The sequence below is a fragment of the Callospermophilus lateralis genome, chromosome 6 (genome assembly GCF_048772815.1).
Source record: "Callospermophilus lateralis isolate mCalLat2 chromosome 6, mCalLat2.hap1, whole genome shotgun sequence".
Classification (NCBI taxonomy): Eukaryota; Metazoa; Chordata; class Mammalia; order Rodentia; family Sciuridae; genus Callospermophilus; species Callospermophilus lateralis.
Genome location: NC_135310.1, coordinates 858,504 through 872,308, shown reverse-complemented (window position 1 = coordinate 872,308; position 13,805 = coordinate 858,504). Strand labels below are relative to the sequence as shown.

The 13,805-nt window shown below is 55.0% G+C and overlaps 1 protein-coding gene across 1 annotated transcript in view; it reads right to left on the bottom strand.

The window, feature by feature from the left end:
- Wdr27 (WD repeat domain 27) overlaps positions 1–13,805 on the bottom strand; it is a 146,854-nt gene that overhangs the window by 74,229 nt on the left and 58,820 nt on the right. The window contains exons 15-18 of the mRNA XM_077109623.1: positions 10,688–10,785; positions 6,515–6,604; positions 5,785–5,906; positions 3,448–3,581 (exon numbers count right to left, since the gene is read on the bottom strand). Of these exons, the coding sequence (XP_076965738.1) occupies positions 3,448–3,581; positions 5,785–5,906; positions 6,515–6,604; positions 10,688–10,785 (444 nt within the window). The remainder of the gene's footprint in view (positions 1–3,447; positions 3,582–5,784; positions 5,907–6,514; positions 6,605–10,687; positions 10,786–13,805) is intronic.

Genomic DNA, 13,805 nt, shown 5'->3' with positions numbered 1-13,805 from the left:
TTGGGGCCTCCACATTGTGAGAGCTAAGCGTGAACACCCTTGGTATCGTCTTTTCATGTCTGTGGCCAGGTAAATCTCTGAAAGAGGAGCCCTGGGGCACTCCTCTCTGGCAGAGTGGTACACACCCACCTCCCTGGAAAGCTCCAACTCTGCACTCAGGAACACTGGCTTTATCACTTTGTAAAATTTTGCAAATACATAAAAGAAAAATGCATATTTCACTGTGGTTTTTCTTTGCATTCTTTTGATAACTCTGGTATTGACTCAGCTCTACTCACAAGGGCCAAGATATCCATCAGGGATGGATGGAAAGGAAAGTGCAGAGCATTCACACAGCAGAATGCAACCAACCCTAAGGAAAGGCAATTCGGTCCTTGCGACTGGATGGGTGGACATGAAGCCACCATGCCAACGGGAGATGAGTCACTCAGGCAGGAAGAGATACTGTGTGATTCCACTCAGAGAGGTATTTAGCCCTCACAGGGCAGACAGAATCACAAGAGCCAGGACCAGGGAGTTTCAGGTACACAGGGAAATAAGCTCCAGAGACCTAGAACTCACCAGTCAGCCACCCTGCAGGTGCCCTGACACCTAGGAGGGAGGGTCTCCTGGGAAGTCAGCCACCCTGCAGGTGCACCTGCACCTAGGAGGGCAGGTCTCCTGGGAAATCACCCGCCCTGCAGGTGCACCTACACCCTAAGAGGGAGGGTCTCCTGGGATTTCAGCCACCCTGAAGGTGGAGGGAGGGTCTCCTGAAACATCAGCCACCCTGCAGGTGCACCTACACCTAGGAGGGAGGGTTTCCTGAGGGTTTAGCTCAGCCACCCTGCAGGTGCACCTACACCTAGGAGGGCGGGTCTCCTGGGACTTCAGCCATCCTGCAGGTGCACCTACACCTAGGAGGGAGGGTTTCCTGAGGGTTTAGCTCAGCCACCCTGCAGGTGCACCTACACCTAGGAGGGAGGGTTTCCTGAGGGTTTAGCTCAGCCACCCTGCAGGTGCACCTATACCTAGGAGGGAGGCTCACCTGGGAAGTCAGCCACCCCTAGGTGCTCTCTGGCAAGTACTCTGACACAATAGATCTGTTTTAAACAAGAAAAAATGCTAAGAAGATGACACTCATCTTCATGCTTGTGGTCCAAGAACAATGGTGACTTCACAGCATCAGGACAGAAGCTCACAAAGGGAGAAGAAAAGGAGATCAGAGAATGCTGAGTAAACGCTGGGCCCGCCCTGATGTCCTGATGAGTAAGCAGCCAGGAAGGGGTCGCTGAGGCCGCTGCCCTCATGTCTCAGTCTGTTTCATATACCCCTCCCCAGGACATGCAGGGCTGTGGAGGGCGCCCTGGCAGGACCTGGAGGGACACCTCCCACTGGGACGGTGTGGGCCGCGGAGGTGTGTTGAGAGAGGAAGTAAGGGCACCACGCAGTGTGCCGAGCACCCTCAGCACAACAGTGAGACCCAGCCACAGGCAGAGCAGAGGGACAGCCAGTCTGGAACCGAGTTGGTGGACCCAGCGGCTGACAAACAGGCCTCCTATTTGAAAAAGGTGGAAACTGCCTGCAGGTGACACCAGCAGGTCACCAGCTTCCCAGGGAGGAACTGCCCTGGCTTGGTGGCACTGAGGCAGTCACGGCCTCTGTGGCATGCTCAGGAGAGGCCACTCCTGCACAGCTGTGCCTGTGGCTGCCCCACACTCTGCGTGGCAGAGTGTCCCAGGAACGGCAGGATCTGAGCAATGAGGGCAGGAAACACCTGGCTAGCAGCAACCTCGAGGCTCACAGCTGGACGGCCCCCTAAAAGAATGGCCACAAAACCCTTCAGGGGACACAGGGCCACGGAGGGGATGGACATCATGGAGGAGGAGGTCACCCAGGCACAGGGAGGGAGACCCCGTGATTCCCTGGCAGCTGACGTCTGAGGGCCGAGGACAGTGACTGTGTCTTCAAGTCAGTGGTCACTGCCCCATCTTCCCTCAGCAGCGCAGGACTGGCAAGCAGCTGGGGCGGGGCGAGGTCGCCTTTTTGGTCCTCACTATCAGTGAGCAGACAGAGGGTCCCCAGCCCCAGGAGTCTGGCATCAGCACTGGAAGAACTAGGGAGAGCCAGAAGGGCCAGCGCCCTCCAGGTGGGCTGGCGTGAGCCGAGATGGGTGGGGTAGGGAGCCCCCACCACGTTCTCCACACTGTCCACCTGGGTCACACTTTGTCAGGAGCAGGCACTGGACTCAGGATAGGCCACACCTGAGCCCAGGTCCCCCTCGGAGGCAGACGTGGGAACCCTGGTGGTCTAGCACTCTTCCTCCCAGCTGAAAACACACAAGCTGCTCGAGAGGTGGCCACACGACCAGCTAGGGGCAGGTGGCCAGAAGCCCTTCCCTGCTTGCTGGGTATTCCAACTCCTCAGGGGCTAGCTCCATCAACCCCCACAACCTCCAGCCCCCACCAGACCAGCACAAACTGACCAGATAGCAGTGTTGCAAACAGATGGCTGAGCAGCCTTCCCAGACTCAGCTCCAAGGAGAAGCCTGGCTCCATACCCACAGGGTCACCTCCATCCAGCAACACCACAGCCCCAGGGCCCTGCGCCCACCAGGCCATGCCTAAAGGCCTCTCATCTGGCTGTGAAAGAGACACGGCCCTTGGAGCCACAGCAGCACCTGCCTTGAAATCACGGCGGAGCCAACAGCAGGACAAAGCCCACAGCTTCCCTCTCTAGACCCTGTGGCTGTCGCTACAAGAGGGAGGGTGCTGAGGGACACTCCTCAGGGAAGGCAGGAGAAGAAAGAGGCAGCCCCCGCCAGGGCACAGAGCACTCCAGAGCAGGCCCAAGCCTCCCTCTCCAGACGGTGCACAGGACACCACAGGCCCAAAGCAGCCTGAGGGCAGGAGGTCGGGAGTGTCCACCAGGAGAAGAGGGAGGGCAGGGCACGCTTCTCGTCTTCAGACAGGCCAGCCCCAAAGCCACACAGCTCAGAATCCTGACGGTGGTCACCAAGACAGGCGGCTGCCTTCCCAACTGAAACCCACGGGGGCAGGACACGGCAGGAACACAAAGCCACAGAGGAGCAGGCATGCCCGCAGCCCGGAGCAGAGCAGGGACAGAAGGGCTGGGCAGGCCCCGACTCTCTCAACAGTCATTTCTTTAAAAATTTGAAAACAAAGATGACAGAATGTGAATATTTAACTATTTGTCGTAAACAGCAAGTGTCCCTATATCATCACTTACCATGTGACAAGGTGGTGATGTGCCTTGTCAAGCCTCTCAAGCCCCAGGTTCTCTCACATGTCCCACCAGAGGCCCCTCAGTGTGGACACCAGGGGAGCGCTCAGAGGATACAGGCTCGGTCCTACACTCTCACCAAAGCCTGTTGGTGACATCTGTAACAGCCCTTCTAGCACAACTTCCTAAATAGGACAGGGAGGAAAGTCCCAGAAGGCCACCTACCTTTTTATCTCGTCTCTGACAGGGTCCACGTGGTACCTCAGCAGCTGGAGTTCCGGGCCAGAGGAGAGTAGAATGAAGGCATCCATGTAGTAGAACTGTGCGGATGGCACCGGCTTACAAAGCCTGCCTCTGCCCTGCGGAACACATCGTCATCAAAAATGCACAAAGGACATGATAGGATTCATCACCTAGGCAAGAGATCCTCCCCAAAAACCCAAGTCTATAGATCCTGATCAATAAATGAATTTCAACACCCACATCTAACTTCAATTCCCAATATACCCTCCACACCCATAATGATCCATCCTCAATACCCACAGCTATCCATCCTAAACACCCACATTGATCCATCCTCAACACCCACAGCTATCCATCCTAAACACCCACACCTATCCTCAACACCCACAACTATCCATCCTCAACACCCACATTGATCCATCCTTTACACCCACAACTATCCATCCTCAACACCCATATTGATCCATCCTTTACACCCACAACTATCCATCCTCAACACCCATATTGATCCATCCTCAACACCCACAACTATCCATCCTCAACACCCATATTGATCCATCCTCAACACCCACAGCTATCCATCCTCAACACCCACAGCTATCCATCCTTAACACCCACAGCTATCCATCCTCAACACCCACAGCTATCCATCCTCAACACCCACAGCTATCCATCCTCAACACCCACAGCTATCCATCCTCAACACCCACAGCTATCCATCCTCAACACCCACAGCTATTCATCCTCAACACCCACAGCTATCCATCCTCAACACCCACAGCTATTCATCCTCAACACCCACAGCTATCCATCCTCAACACCCACAGCTATTCATCCTCAACACCCACAGCTATCCATCCTCAACACCCACAACTATCCATCCTCAACACCCACAACTATCCATCCTCAACACCCACAGCTATTCATCCAAAACACCCACAACTACCCATCCTCAACACCCACAGCTATCCATCCTCAACACCCACAACTATCCATCCTCAACACCCATATTTATCCACTCTCAACACCCACAACTATCCATCCTTGATATCCCCAACTATCCATCCTCAACCCCCACAACTATCTATCTTCAACACCCAGACCCATCCATCCTCGACACCCACACCCATCCTCAACCCCACATCTACCCTCTTCACCCATGTTTACCAGCATCATCACCACTTCTATCTATCTTCCACACCCACATCTATCCTCAACCCACACATCTATCCAAACTCTAGATTCAATGCACCTGGTAGAACTAACCTACTGCATTGATGCTGCCCACTTGCTATTACTGAAAGGCTTTCTAGGATCAAATGTTACCATAACGAGCATTTTGAGTTCCAACCGTTTACAAACCTTAAAATGAAAACGAATCTAAACTTCACATAAAATACAGTATTAGCAAGGACTTCCTTGGTGTTGGGATTTTAAATACATTTTGCAGCAGAGCTCTCTCACAGACACAAGCCTCACAGCTGGAAATTCACACCTCCTTTCGTACGCACCGCCAAGCACTTGTCCAGGACCCTGGGGCCTAAGTGACCACCTTCCCTTCTCCTCCCAGCAGTACTCAAACCTGCTCCTGTGGGTTCACTGGGACTGTATCTCTGCCTCTGCTTAGCACTAGCTCAGGAAAAGACCAAGAGTCAAAATGCATACCTTCCTAAAGGGAAAGAAATCATATGGTCCTCAAACCATCGTAGTTGAGGACCCCCTGCATCCAAGATCCATAGAAGATCAACATTACCATTTTTCAAAATGTTCAGCTTGTTGTTCACCAGGTCATAAGTTCATGAGCTGAAGTCCAATCTCCTATTATAACATCTGCTTCTTAGTGCAAGATTATGGCAATTTTCTATCACTCCTTTCTCATTCTATGTTCAAATACCCTCTCATAAATTCATTAACACCAGTCAGTTAACTCCCCCAGAAGACACTTTCTCCACATGATCTCCTCTTGGCCTTTACTAGCTTCAGTATAAAACCATACTGAATCAGCGTCAGAATGGCTCAAGCACCCTGGTACTGTTCTGCCATCTGCAAACCACGGCAACCGTGAGGCTAAGTCAACCCAGGTACACTGCCCGCAGCGTGCACCAGGTGTGGATGTATGTGTGGGCACCGGCTATGAGTCACGCGTGTGTGTGTGTCTTATGTGAATGTCTGCATTAGGAAACTATCTGATGAGCAATTTCTACTGCATTGAAGCCAACCCCTGGCTCATATCCATTTCCTGGGTTAGGTAAGAGGGGGCCTTTGAGGAAGCCACGACGGTCAGCAGCTCATGCCCAGACCCCACAGCTTCTATATTACCAGAAGCAGCAGGAGCTCCTTCCTGGGAACCGACCACAGCCTCAGAGTCTGGTCCTGGGCAGCAGAGAGCAGCCACCTCTGGTCATGGCTCCAGCAGAGGGTGCTCACAGCTCCGTCGTGACCTGAAGGACCAGGAGAAAGGAGGCGCATCACCAGCACTTTCCTCCTGCACCACCAGGCCTCCTTCAAGGAGTAAGCTGTGCCGCTGGCAGCAGTGCCCCCCGGCAATGCCACAGAGCCAAAGCTCTGACAGAAGCTCGCGGTGCACAGGCGTCACCACCACAGCTTCTAGAGTTTTTGATAACCTCATTGCTCTTAAAACATGCAGCTCAAAGTCATGTGGACCTCTGTGAGTGCGCACTTTCAGAGAGGAGGCTGTAAAGTGTGAAAGAGGACTGCGGTCTGCGGACTTCGTGATCGCGAGTCAGAGTCTTGAAGAACTGTACGTGCACAGACCCCACTGAACCTCAAAGTCCGCTTCAAGTACATCTTTGGTGGGGTGATGAAATGCGTCCCGGTTACATAAGACGCACGCCCCTCCCAGCCTACGACTCTACACTCTTGCTCCTGACCTTCCGCTGGGTGTCACAGGCATGAAGGCAGGCACCCTTCCACTCCCCGACCAAGCCCTGGCCCTGCCCTGCCACTGTCCGGCAGGAGGCCAGGTGTGCCACCCGCTGACCACCATGGGACTTACCTTCAGCTCCAGCACCTGAAACAAAGACCTTACCTGAAAGGGCAGCAGGAGTCCCAGTAAGGCTGGCTTCAAAGACCAGAGGAAGACTGTTGGCTAAGCCACAGGCCAACCACCGTCCGTCTCCTGCGTGAGAATCAACACCGTGTATAAGACCCTGAAGCCTGGGAATCCCACTGCAGGTCAGCAGGAACCTGGATATCCCTTTCCTTGGTGGGGAGCAAGGCTGTCACCAGGGCTCACCAGCCCTCAAACACCCAGCATCCTGCATGGGCCCTTGCGGTGTGCCAGACTCATGCTGACCCCTCATACACAGCAGGGCCATCTTCCCCACAACCCACAGAGCAGCAGGTGCTGTGACCATTGCTGCCCTCAGTATACAGGGAAGACCCAGAGGCTTAGGCTGAGCCCAGGTCCTGGAGGTGATCCACAGCAGGAAGGAGGAACCCAGAGCGCGCTCCCAGGACACCACCTCCAACATGGCACTGTGCTGCCGCGTGGCTAGGAAGCACACCAAGCCATACGCCTGGGGAAAAATTACAGATGTCATCCCCGTTCAGACTTGAGGATCTCTACCAGGCAGATGTCCTATCTCGATAACATCAAGCACATCAAATATTCAAAAGTTATTTAGCAGCAACATTACAGACATAAGTTCACAAAATTATTCAAAAAAAAATTTGGTTAGAGTTACATGAAAAAGACTGGGATTTTGCAGTGTAAAAAATAATAAACTTTTAGTTTTGCACCAGAAATCTTTTGGACACGAAGCAGGTAGAGTGAAGGAAGTACCGGCACAGGGGACACCTCACCCAGCCAAACCAGTGCACCTCTAAGTACACATATCAGAGACGAGGGAAGGGAGCTGCCTCAGCTGACTGCAAACCCCTCCAAGGGCTACCTCCCCACTTACCAGCTTCCTGGAAAACAGGGTGAGGTGCAGAAAAATGGGTGTGGACAAGAAGGAGAAACATTCCATACAGAACTACTATCAGGAAGACTAGACAGGTTATATATGCAGGAAGGGGCCAGCAAACCATCACCATAGGAAGAGAGCAGCACACCCCAGGAACCACACGTCGTGAACAAGGAGCACACGTCTCCAGAGAAAGCTGGAGACACAGTGCAGCAGAAAAGAGCCCTGCCCTGCCCTGCCCCTGCCCCTGCCCCTGGTGAGCAGAGGGTGAGCGCCCCTCAGGAGGGCCCGCGGAGCTCCTGGGAGGAGCCCTGCCCATGGTGAGCAGAGGGTGAGCGCCCCTCAGGAGGGCCCATGGAGCTCCTGGGAGGAGCCCTGCCCATGGTGAGCAGAGGGTGAGGACCAGGAGGGCCCATGGAGCTCCTGGGAGGAGCCCTGCCCCTGGTGAGCAGAGGGTGAGCACCAGGAGGGCCCGTGGAGCTCCTGGGAGGAGCCCTGCCCATGGTGAGCAGAGGGTGAGCACCAGGAGGGCCCGCGGAGCTCCTGGGAGGAGCCCTGCCCATGGTGAGCAGAGGGTGAGCACCAGGAGGGCCCATGGAGCTCCTGGGAGGAGCCCTGCCCATGGTGAGCAGAGGGTGAGCACCAGGAGGGCCCGCGGAGCTCCTGGGAGGAGCCCTGCCCATGGTGAGCAGAGGGTGAGCACCAGGAGGGCCCGCGGAGCTCCTGGGAGGAGCCCTGCCCATGCTGAGCAGAGGGTGAGCACCAGGAGGGTCCATGGAGCTCCTGGGAGGAGCCCTGCCCATAGTGAGCAGAGGGTGAGCACCAGGAGGGCCCATGGAGCTCCTGGGAGGAGCCCTGCCCATGGTGAGCAGAGGGTGAGCACCAGGAGGGCCCGCGGAGCTCCTGGGAGGAGCCCTGCCCATGGTGAGCAGAGGGTGAGCACCAGGAGGGCCCGCGGAGCTCCTGGGAGGAGCCCTGCCCATGCTGAGCAGAGGGTGAGCACCAGGAGGGCCCATGGAGCTCCTGGGAGGAGCCCTGCCCGTGCTGAGCAGAGGGTGAGCACCAGGAGGGTCCATGGAGCTCCTGGGAGGAGCCCTGCCCATGGTGAGCAGAGGGTGAGCACCAGGAGGGCCCATGGAGCTCCTGGGAGGAGCCCTGCCCATGGTGAGCAGAGGGTGAGCACCAGGAGGGCCCGCGGAGCTCCTGGGAGGAGCCCTGCCCATGGTGAGCAGAGGGTGAGCACCAGGAGGGCCCGCGGAGCTCCTGGGAGGAGCCCTGCCCATGCTGAGCAGAGGGTGAGCACCAGGAGGGTCCATGGAGCTCCTGGGAGGAGCCCTGCCCATGGTGAGCAGAGGGTGAGCACCAGGAGGGCCCATGGAGCTCCTGGGAGGAGCCCTGCCCATGGTGAGCAGAGGGTGAGCACCAGGAGGGCCCGCGGAGCTCCTGGGAGGAGCCCTGCCCCTGGTGAGCAGAGGGTGAGCACCAGGAGGGCCCATGGAGCTCCTGGGAGGAGCCCTGCCCATGGTGAGCAGAGGGTGAGCACCAGGAGGGCCCGCGGAGCTCCTGGGAGGAGCCCTGCCCATGGTGAGCAGAGGGTGAGCACCAGGAGGGCCCGCGGAGCTCCTGGGAGGAGCCCTGCCCATGCTGAGCAGAGGGTGAGCACCAGGAGGGCCCGTGGAGCTCCTGGGAGGAGCCCTGCCCATGGTGAGCAGAGGGTGAGCACCAGGAGGGCCCGTGGAGCTCCTGGGAGGAGCCCTGCCCATGCTGAGCAGAGGGTGAGCACCAGGAGGGCCCATGGAGCTCCTGGGAGGAGCCCTGCCCATGCTGAGCAGAGGGTGAGCACCAGGAGGGCCCATGGAGCTCCTGGGAGGAGCCCTGCCCGTGTTGAGCAGAGGGTGAGCACCAGGAGGGCCCATGGAGCTCCTGGGAGGAGCCCTGCCCATGGTGAGCAGAGGGTGAGCACCAGGAGGGCCCATGGAGCTCCTGGGAGGAGCCCTGCCCATGGTGAGCAGAGGGTGAGCACCAGGAGGGCCCATGGAGCTCCTGGGAGGAGCCCTGCCCATGGTGAGCAGAGGGTGAGCACCAGGAGGGCCCGTGGAGCTCCTGGGAGGAGCCCTGCCCATGCTGAGCAGAGGGTGAGCACCAGGAGGGCCCATGGAGCTCCTGGGAGGAGCCCTGCCCGTGCTGAGCAGAGGGTGAGCACCAGGAGGGCCCATGGAGCTCCTGGGAGGAGCCCTGCCCATGGTGAGCAGAGGGTGAGCACCAGGAGGGCCCATGGAGCTCCTGGGAGGAGCCCTGCCCATGGTGAGCAGAGGGTGAGCACCAGGAGGGCCCATGAAGCTCCTGGGAGGAGCCCTGCCCATGCTGAGCAGAGGGTGAGCACCAGGAGGGCCCATGGAGCTCCTGGGAGGAGCCCTGCCCATGCTGAGCAGAGGGTGAGCACCAGGAGGGCCCATGGAGCTCCTGGGAGGAGCCCTGCCCATGCTGAGCAGAGGGTGAGCACCAGGAGGGCCCGTGGAGCTCCTGGGAGGAGCCCTGCCCATGCTGAGCAGAGGGTGAGCACCAGGAGGGCCCATGGAGCTCCTGGGAGGAGCCCTGCCCGTGCTGAGCAGAGGGTGAGCACCAGGAGGGCCCATGGAGCTCCTGGGAGGAGCCCTGCCCGTGGTGAGCAGAGGGTGAGCACCAGGAGGGCCCATGGAGCTCCTGGGAGGAGCCCTGCCCATGGTGAGCAGAGGGTGAGCACCAGGAGGGCCCATGGAGCTCCTGGGAGGAGCCCTGCCCATGCTGAGCAGAGGGTGAGCACCAGGAGGGCCCGTGGAGCTCCTGGGAGGAGCCCTGCCCATGCTGAGCAGAGGTGAGCACCAGGAGGGACCCGTGGAGCTCCTGGGAGGAGCCCTGCCCATGGTGAGCAGAGGGTGAGCACCAGGAGGGCCCATGGAGCTCCTTGGAGGAGCCCTGCCCGTGGTGAGCAGAGGGTGAGCACCAGGAGGGCCCGTGGAGCTCCTGGGAGGAGCCCTGCCCATGCTGAGCAGAGGGTGAGCACCAGGAGGGTCCATGGAGCTCCTGGGAGGAGCCCTGCCCATGGTGAGCAGAGGGTGAGCACCAGGAGGGCCCGCGGAGCTCCTGGGAGCAACCTGTGAGGAGTGTGCCTGCACAAGGACAGGGTGGGAAATCTGCTCTGGGCACCCTACACCAACGTGGGATTAAAGTCCTCAGCAATCTCGCTGTTCAATTAAGTGCGATCACAGCTTTTCTTGACTCTGGACTCAAACACACCACATGACTGTGAATACCTGAGTACTGGACACAGCGCACAGCAGTGGGCTCCTGACACACAGCAACCTGCTTGCTGGGTTTACTTGGCACGGAGGTCTCCAAAGGGTACTCCTCACTGGTAGGAGAACAGAAAAAATAAAAATAAAGGGCTTATGTCAATGAGTTTAAAAATAAACACGAAACCAGGTGAAGTGGATTTCTCCTAATTACCTAATATTGTTCTATAAACTTGGAAATATATAAACTCTACATTTGGAAACACATAGGACTACAGAAAGATACTAACGTTCAAAAATTTTAAAAGGGAATGCATTTAAATGAATCATTATTCGTACATGGCCTAGAATACACAGCTACTACCTATAATAATGATGCTAAATATAAAAATTCACTAGAAGAATTCTCTTGTGGGCTGGGGATGTGGCTCAAGCGGTAGCGCGCTCGCCTGGCATGAATGTGGCCCAGGTTCGATCCTCAGCACCACATACAAACAAAGACGTTGTGTCTGCCGAAAACTAAAATAAAACTAAAATAATTAAATAAATATTTTAAAAAAAGAATTCTTTTGTATGAGTATCATGGAATGCATTACACAAAAGGCATGGCAGCCATAAACGCCAGCTGTATAACAGAAACACAGCCATGGAATAGAGCATGCTGGTAGGTGCAGATGCTCCTGGACTTAAAGTCAGGCTGAGGCACAATACGCCTCTCATCGTCTGAAAATGTAGTAAGTCAAACATGCCTTTGGGGAGCATGGAAGGTGGAAGAAGCAAGCTCAGCAGCTGTTCCCAGTCTCCTCACATCACGGAAAGGAGGCAGAGGATGAGGAGCAGAGTCAGGAACCCCAAACCCAGGCAAAGGCAGGAAGCTCGGCCCCGACACCACAAGACTCACACAAGAACAAAGCAAGGAAGCTGCTCTGGAAAGTGGATCTGCAAGGCCCCACAGCCCCACCACTGACCTTGGTGGGAAGTGCCATGGGAAACCCGGGACTGTCCCCAGGACTGTGGGACCCTACCAGAGGGAAGCTGTCTGACTACTCAGGGGCATCAAGATCCAGTTCCCAGATGGTAAAAGCCATAAACAGAAGCTGCCAGGGTAAGGTCCCTGGACACCCCACGCATCTGAGTCAGAAGGTACCGCAAACATAGCCAGAGGGTGATGGGAGGGGAAACTACCAAAGCCAAAGCAACAGGAAGGCTTTCCTGGCACCCAACCTGGTCTGTCATCTCCACTGGCAAGTGACAGGGCATTGTTTGGATACTGTGGGTTCTTCCATCAGACATAGTCAACAGGGGAATCAGGGCCCACCAATCACAACCTGGGCAGGTGAACCACCAGAGACCCTTCACCACAGTAACCAGAGAGTAGCATCAGCCAGGGGAGTATTTCTGCACCACAGAACATTTGCAGAGAATCTACAACCAGATCTAGAGCAAAGACACGGACATCTGCTAACTATCTAAACCCCAATAAAGTCCTATCCAAGAAGCAACAAGACTGTGGCTCCACCCTGACCTGGGTTACCACTAATAACTCTTTGACTTGGATGACAGTTGTACCCCCATAGCCAGCATTGTACCTTCCACCCCCTGGTCTGTCTTTCACCTAGTGGTTTAGAGCATTAGTTAGAACCCACCTTCCTATCTTTCTTCTAGTTTAAATTGCTCACTCTACCTCCTTTCATCTTCTTGCTCTATCTATTGCTACTTCAAATACCACCATCCACTTCTCCTTTCTACCTTGCTGTGAATCATTCTTTTATATATTTTCTCTCATTTTTCTTTCTGTCTCACTTTTTCTCTCCTTTTTTTTAGTTTTAATATTTAGTTAGTTAGTTAGTTAGTTAGTTTTTGGCAGACACAACATCTTTGTCTGTATGTGGTGCTGAGGATCAAACCCAGGCCGCACGCATGCCAGGCGAGCGCTACCGCTTGAGCCACATCCCCAGCCCACTTTTTCTCTCCTTTTCGCCCAATCTTTCTCCCCACCCCCCACTTTCTCCCCCCCAACTTACAGTTATATGTAAGTTTACCAAGTGCAAAAAACTATTCTTTTACCTATTCAGAACCATATACAAGTTCCAACATGGGTTTAAGGAACTGTGGAGAACCACAGCAACCTGTTTTGTTTCTCATGAGGTTAAAGAGCGTGAGTCTGGAATGGCCACAGTGAGGAGGACTCGGTGGCGTCCCTCAAAGTGGTGCTGACACTGGAATCAGCAGAGGTCACATACTGACTGAAAATATCAGTATCTGGATATTTACCCAACCCAGAGCTCTTAGAAGAAAGAAGCTCACAAAGTAGTCCTTGCTAAAAGGAATGAGAAGTACCCAACAGATGAGTCGAGATTCAAACAATGTGACAAAGCAGGGAAACAAGCTGCCCAAACCGCCCAAAATGCTTCAAAAACCGACTCCATCAATGCGAAAGTGAAGCAAATGTGTTTTAGTCAGACCTGACCAGAACAATGATAGAGGAGGGAAAGCTGATTTAGGGGCTGACAATTCCAGAGACAGCAGGCTCCACTCCTCGGGACTCGGCGAGCAGGACATCATGGTGAAAGGTGGCAGAGGGAAGCAGCTCGCGTGGGGTCAGGAAGGCAGAGAGATTCTACTTGCCAGAATCACACACATACCCAGAGCCAGGCCCCCAACGCCCCACCTCCTCCGCCACACCCCACCTGCCCTTGATTCCCACTCAATCCCATTCTTGATCAATTCACTAATATTGGGTAAAGGCTCTTAAAACCCATCACGTCTCCTCCAAAGCTTCTTGCATTGTCTCAGACATGGGCCCTGGGAGGACAACGCACATCCAAACATAACTACATGCCAGAGAAGGAATCTAGAAAGTCCACAGTTAGAATGTTCTGAGCTAAAAGAGAACATAAGGACTGAAATTACAGACAAGATTCAGGCAGTGAAGGATTACTTCAATAAAGGGTGGAGGTTCTGAAAAAGAACCAAATGGAAATCCTCAAAATGAAGGAATCAATAAACCAAATTAGAAATTCAGTGGAAAGCCACCAGTAGATTAGACCACTCTGAAGACAGACTTTCAGACCTCAAAGACAAAGCATATAATCTTGAAAATAAAGTCAACCATAAAGAAAAGACGTTAAAAACCAAT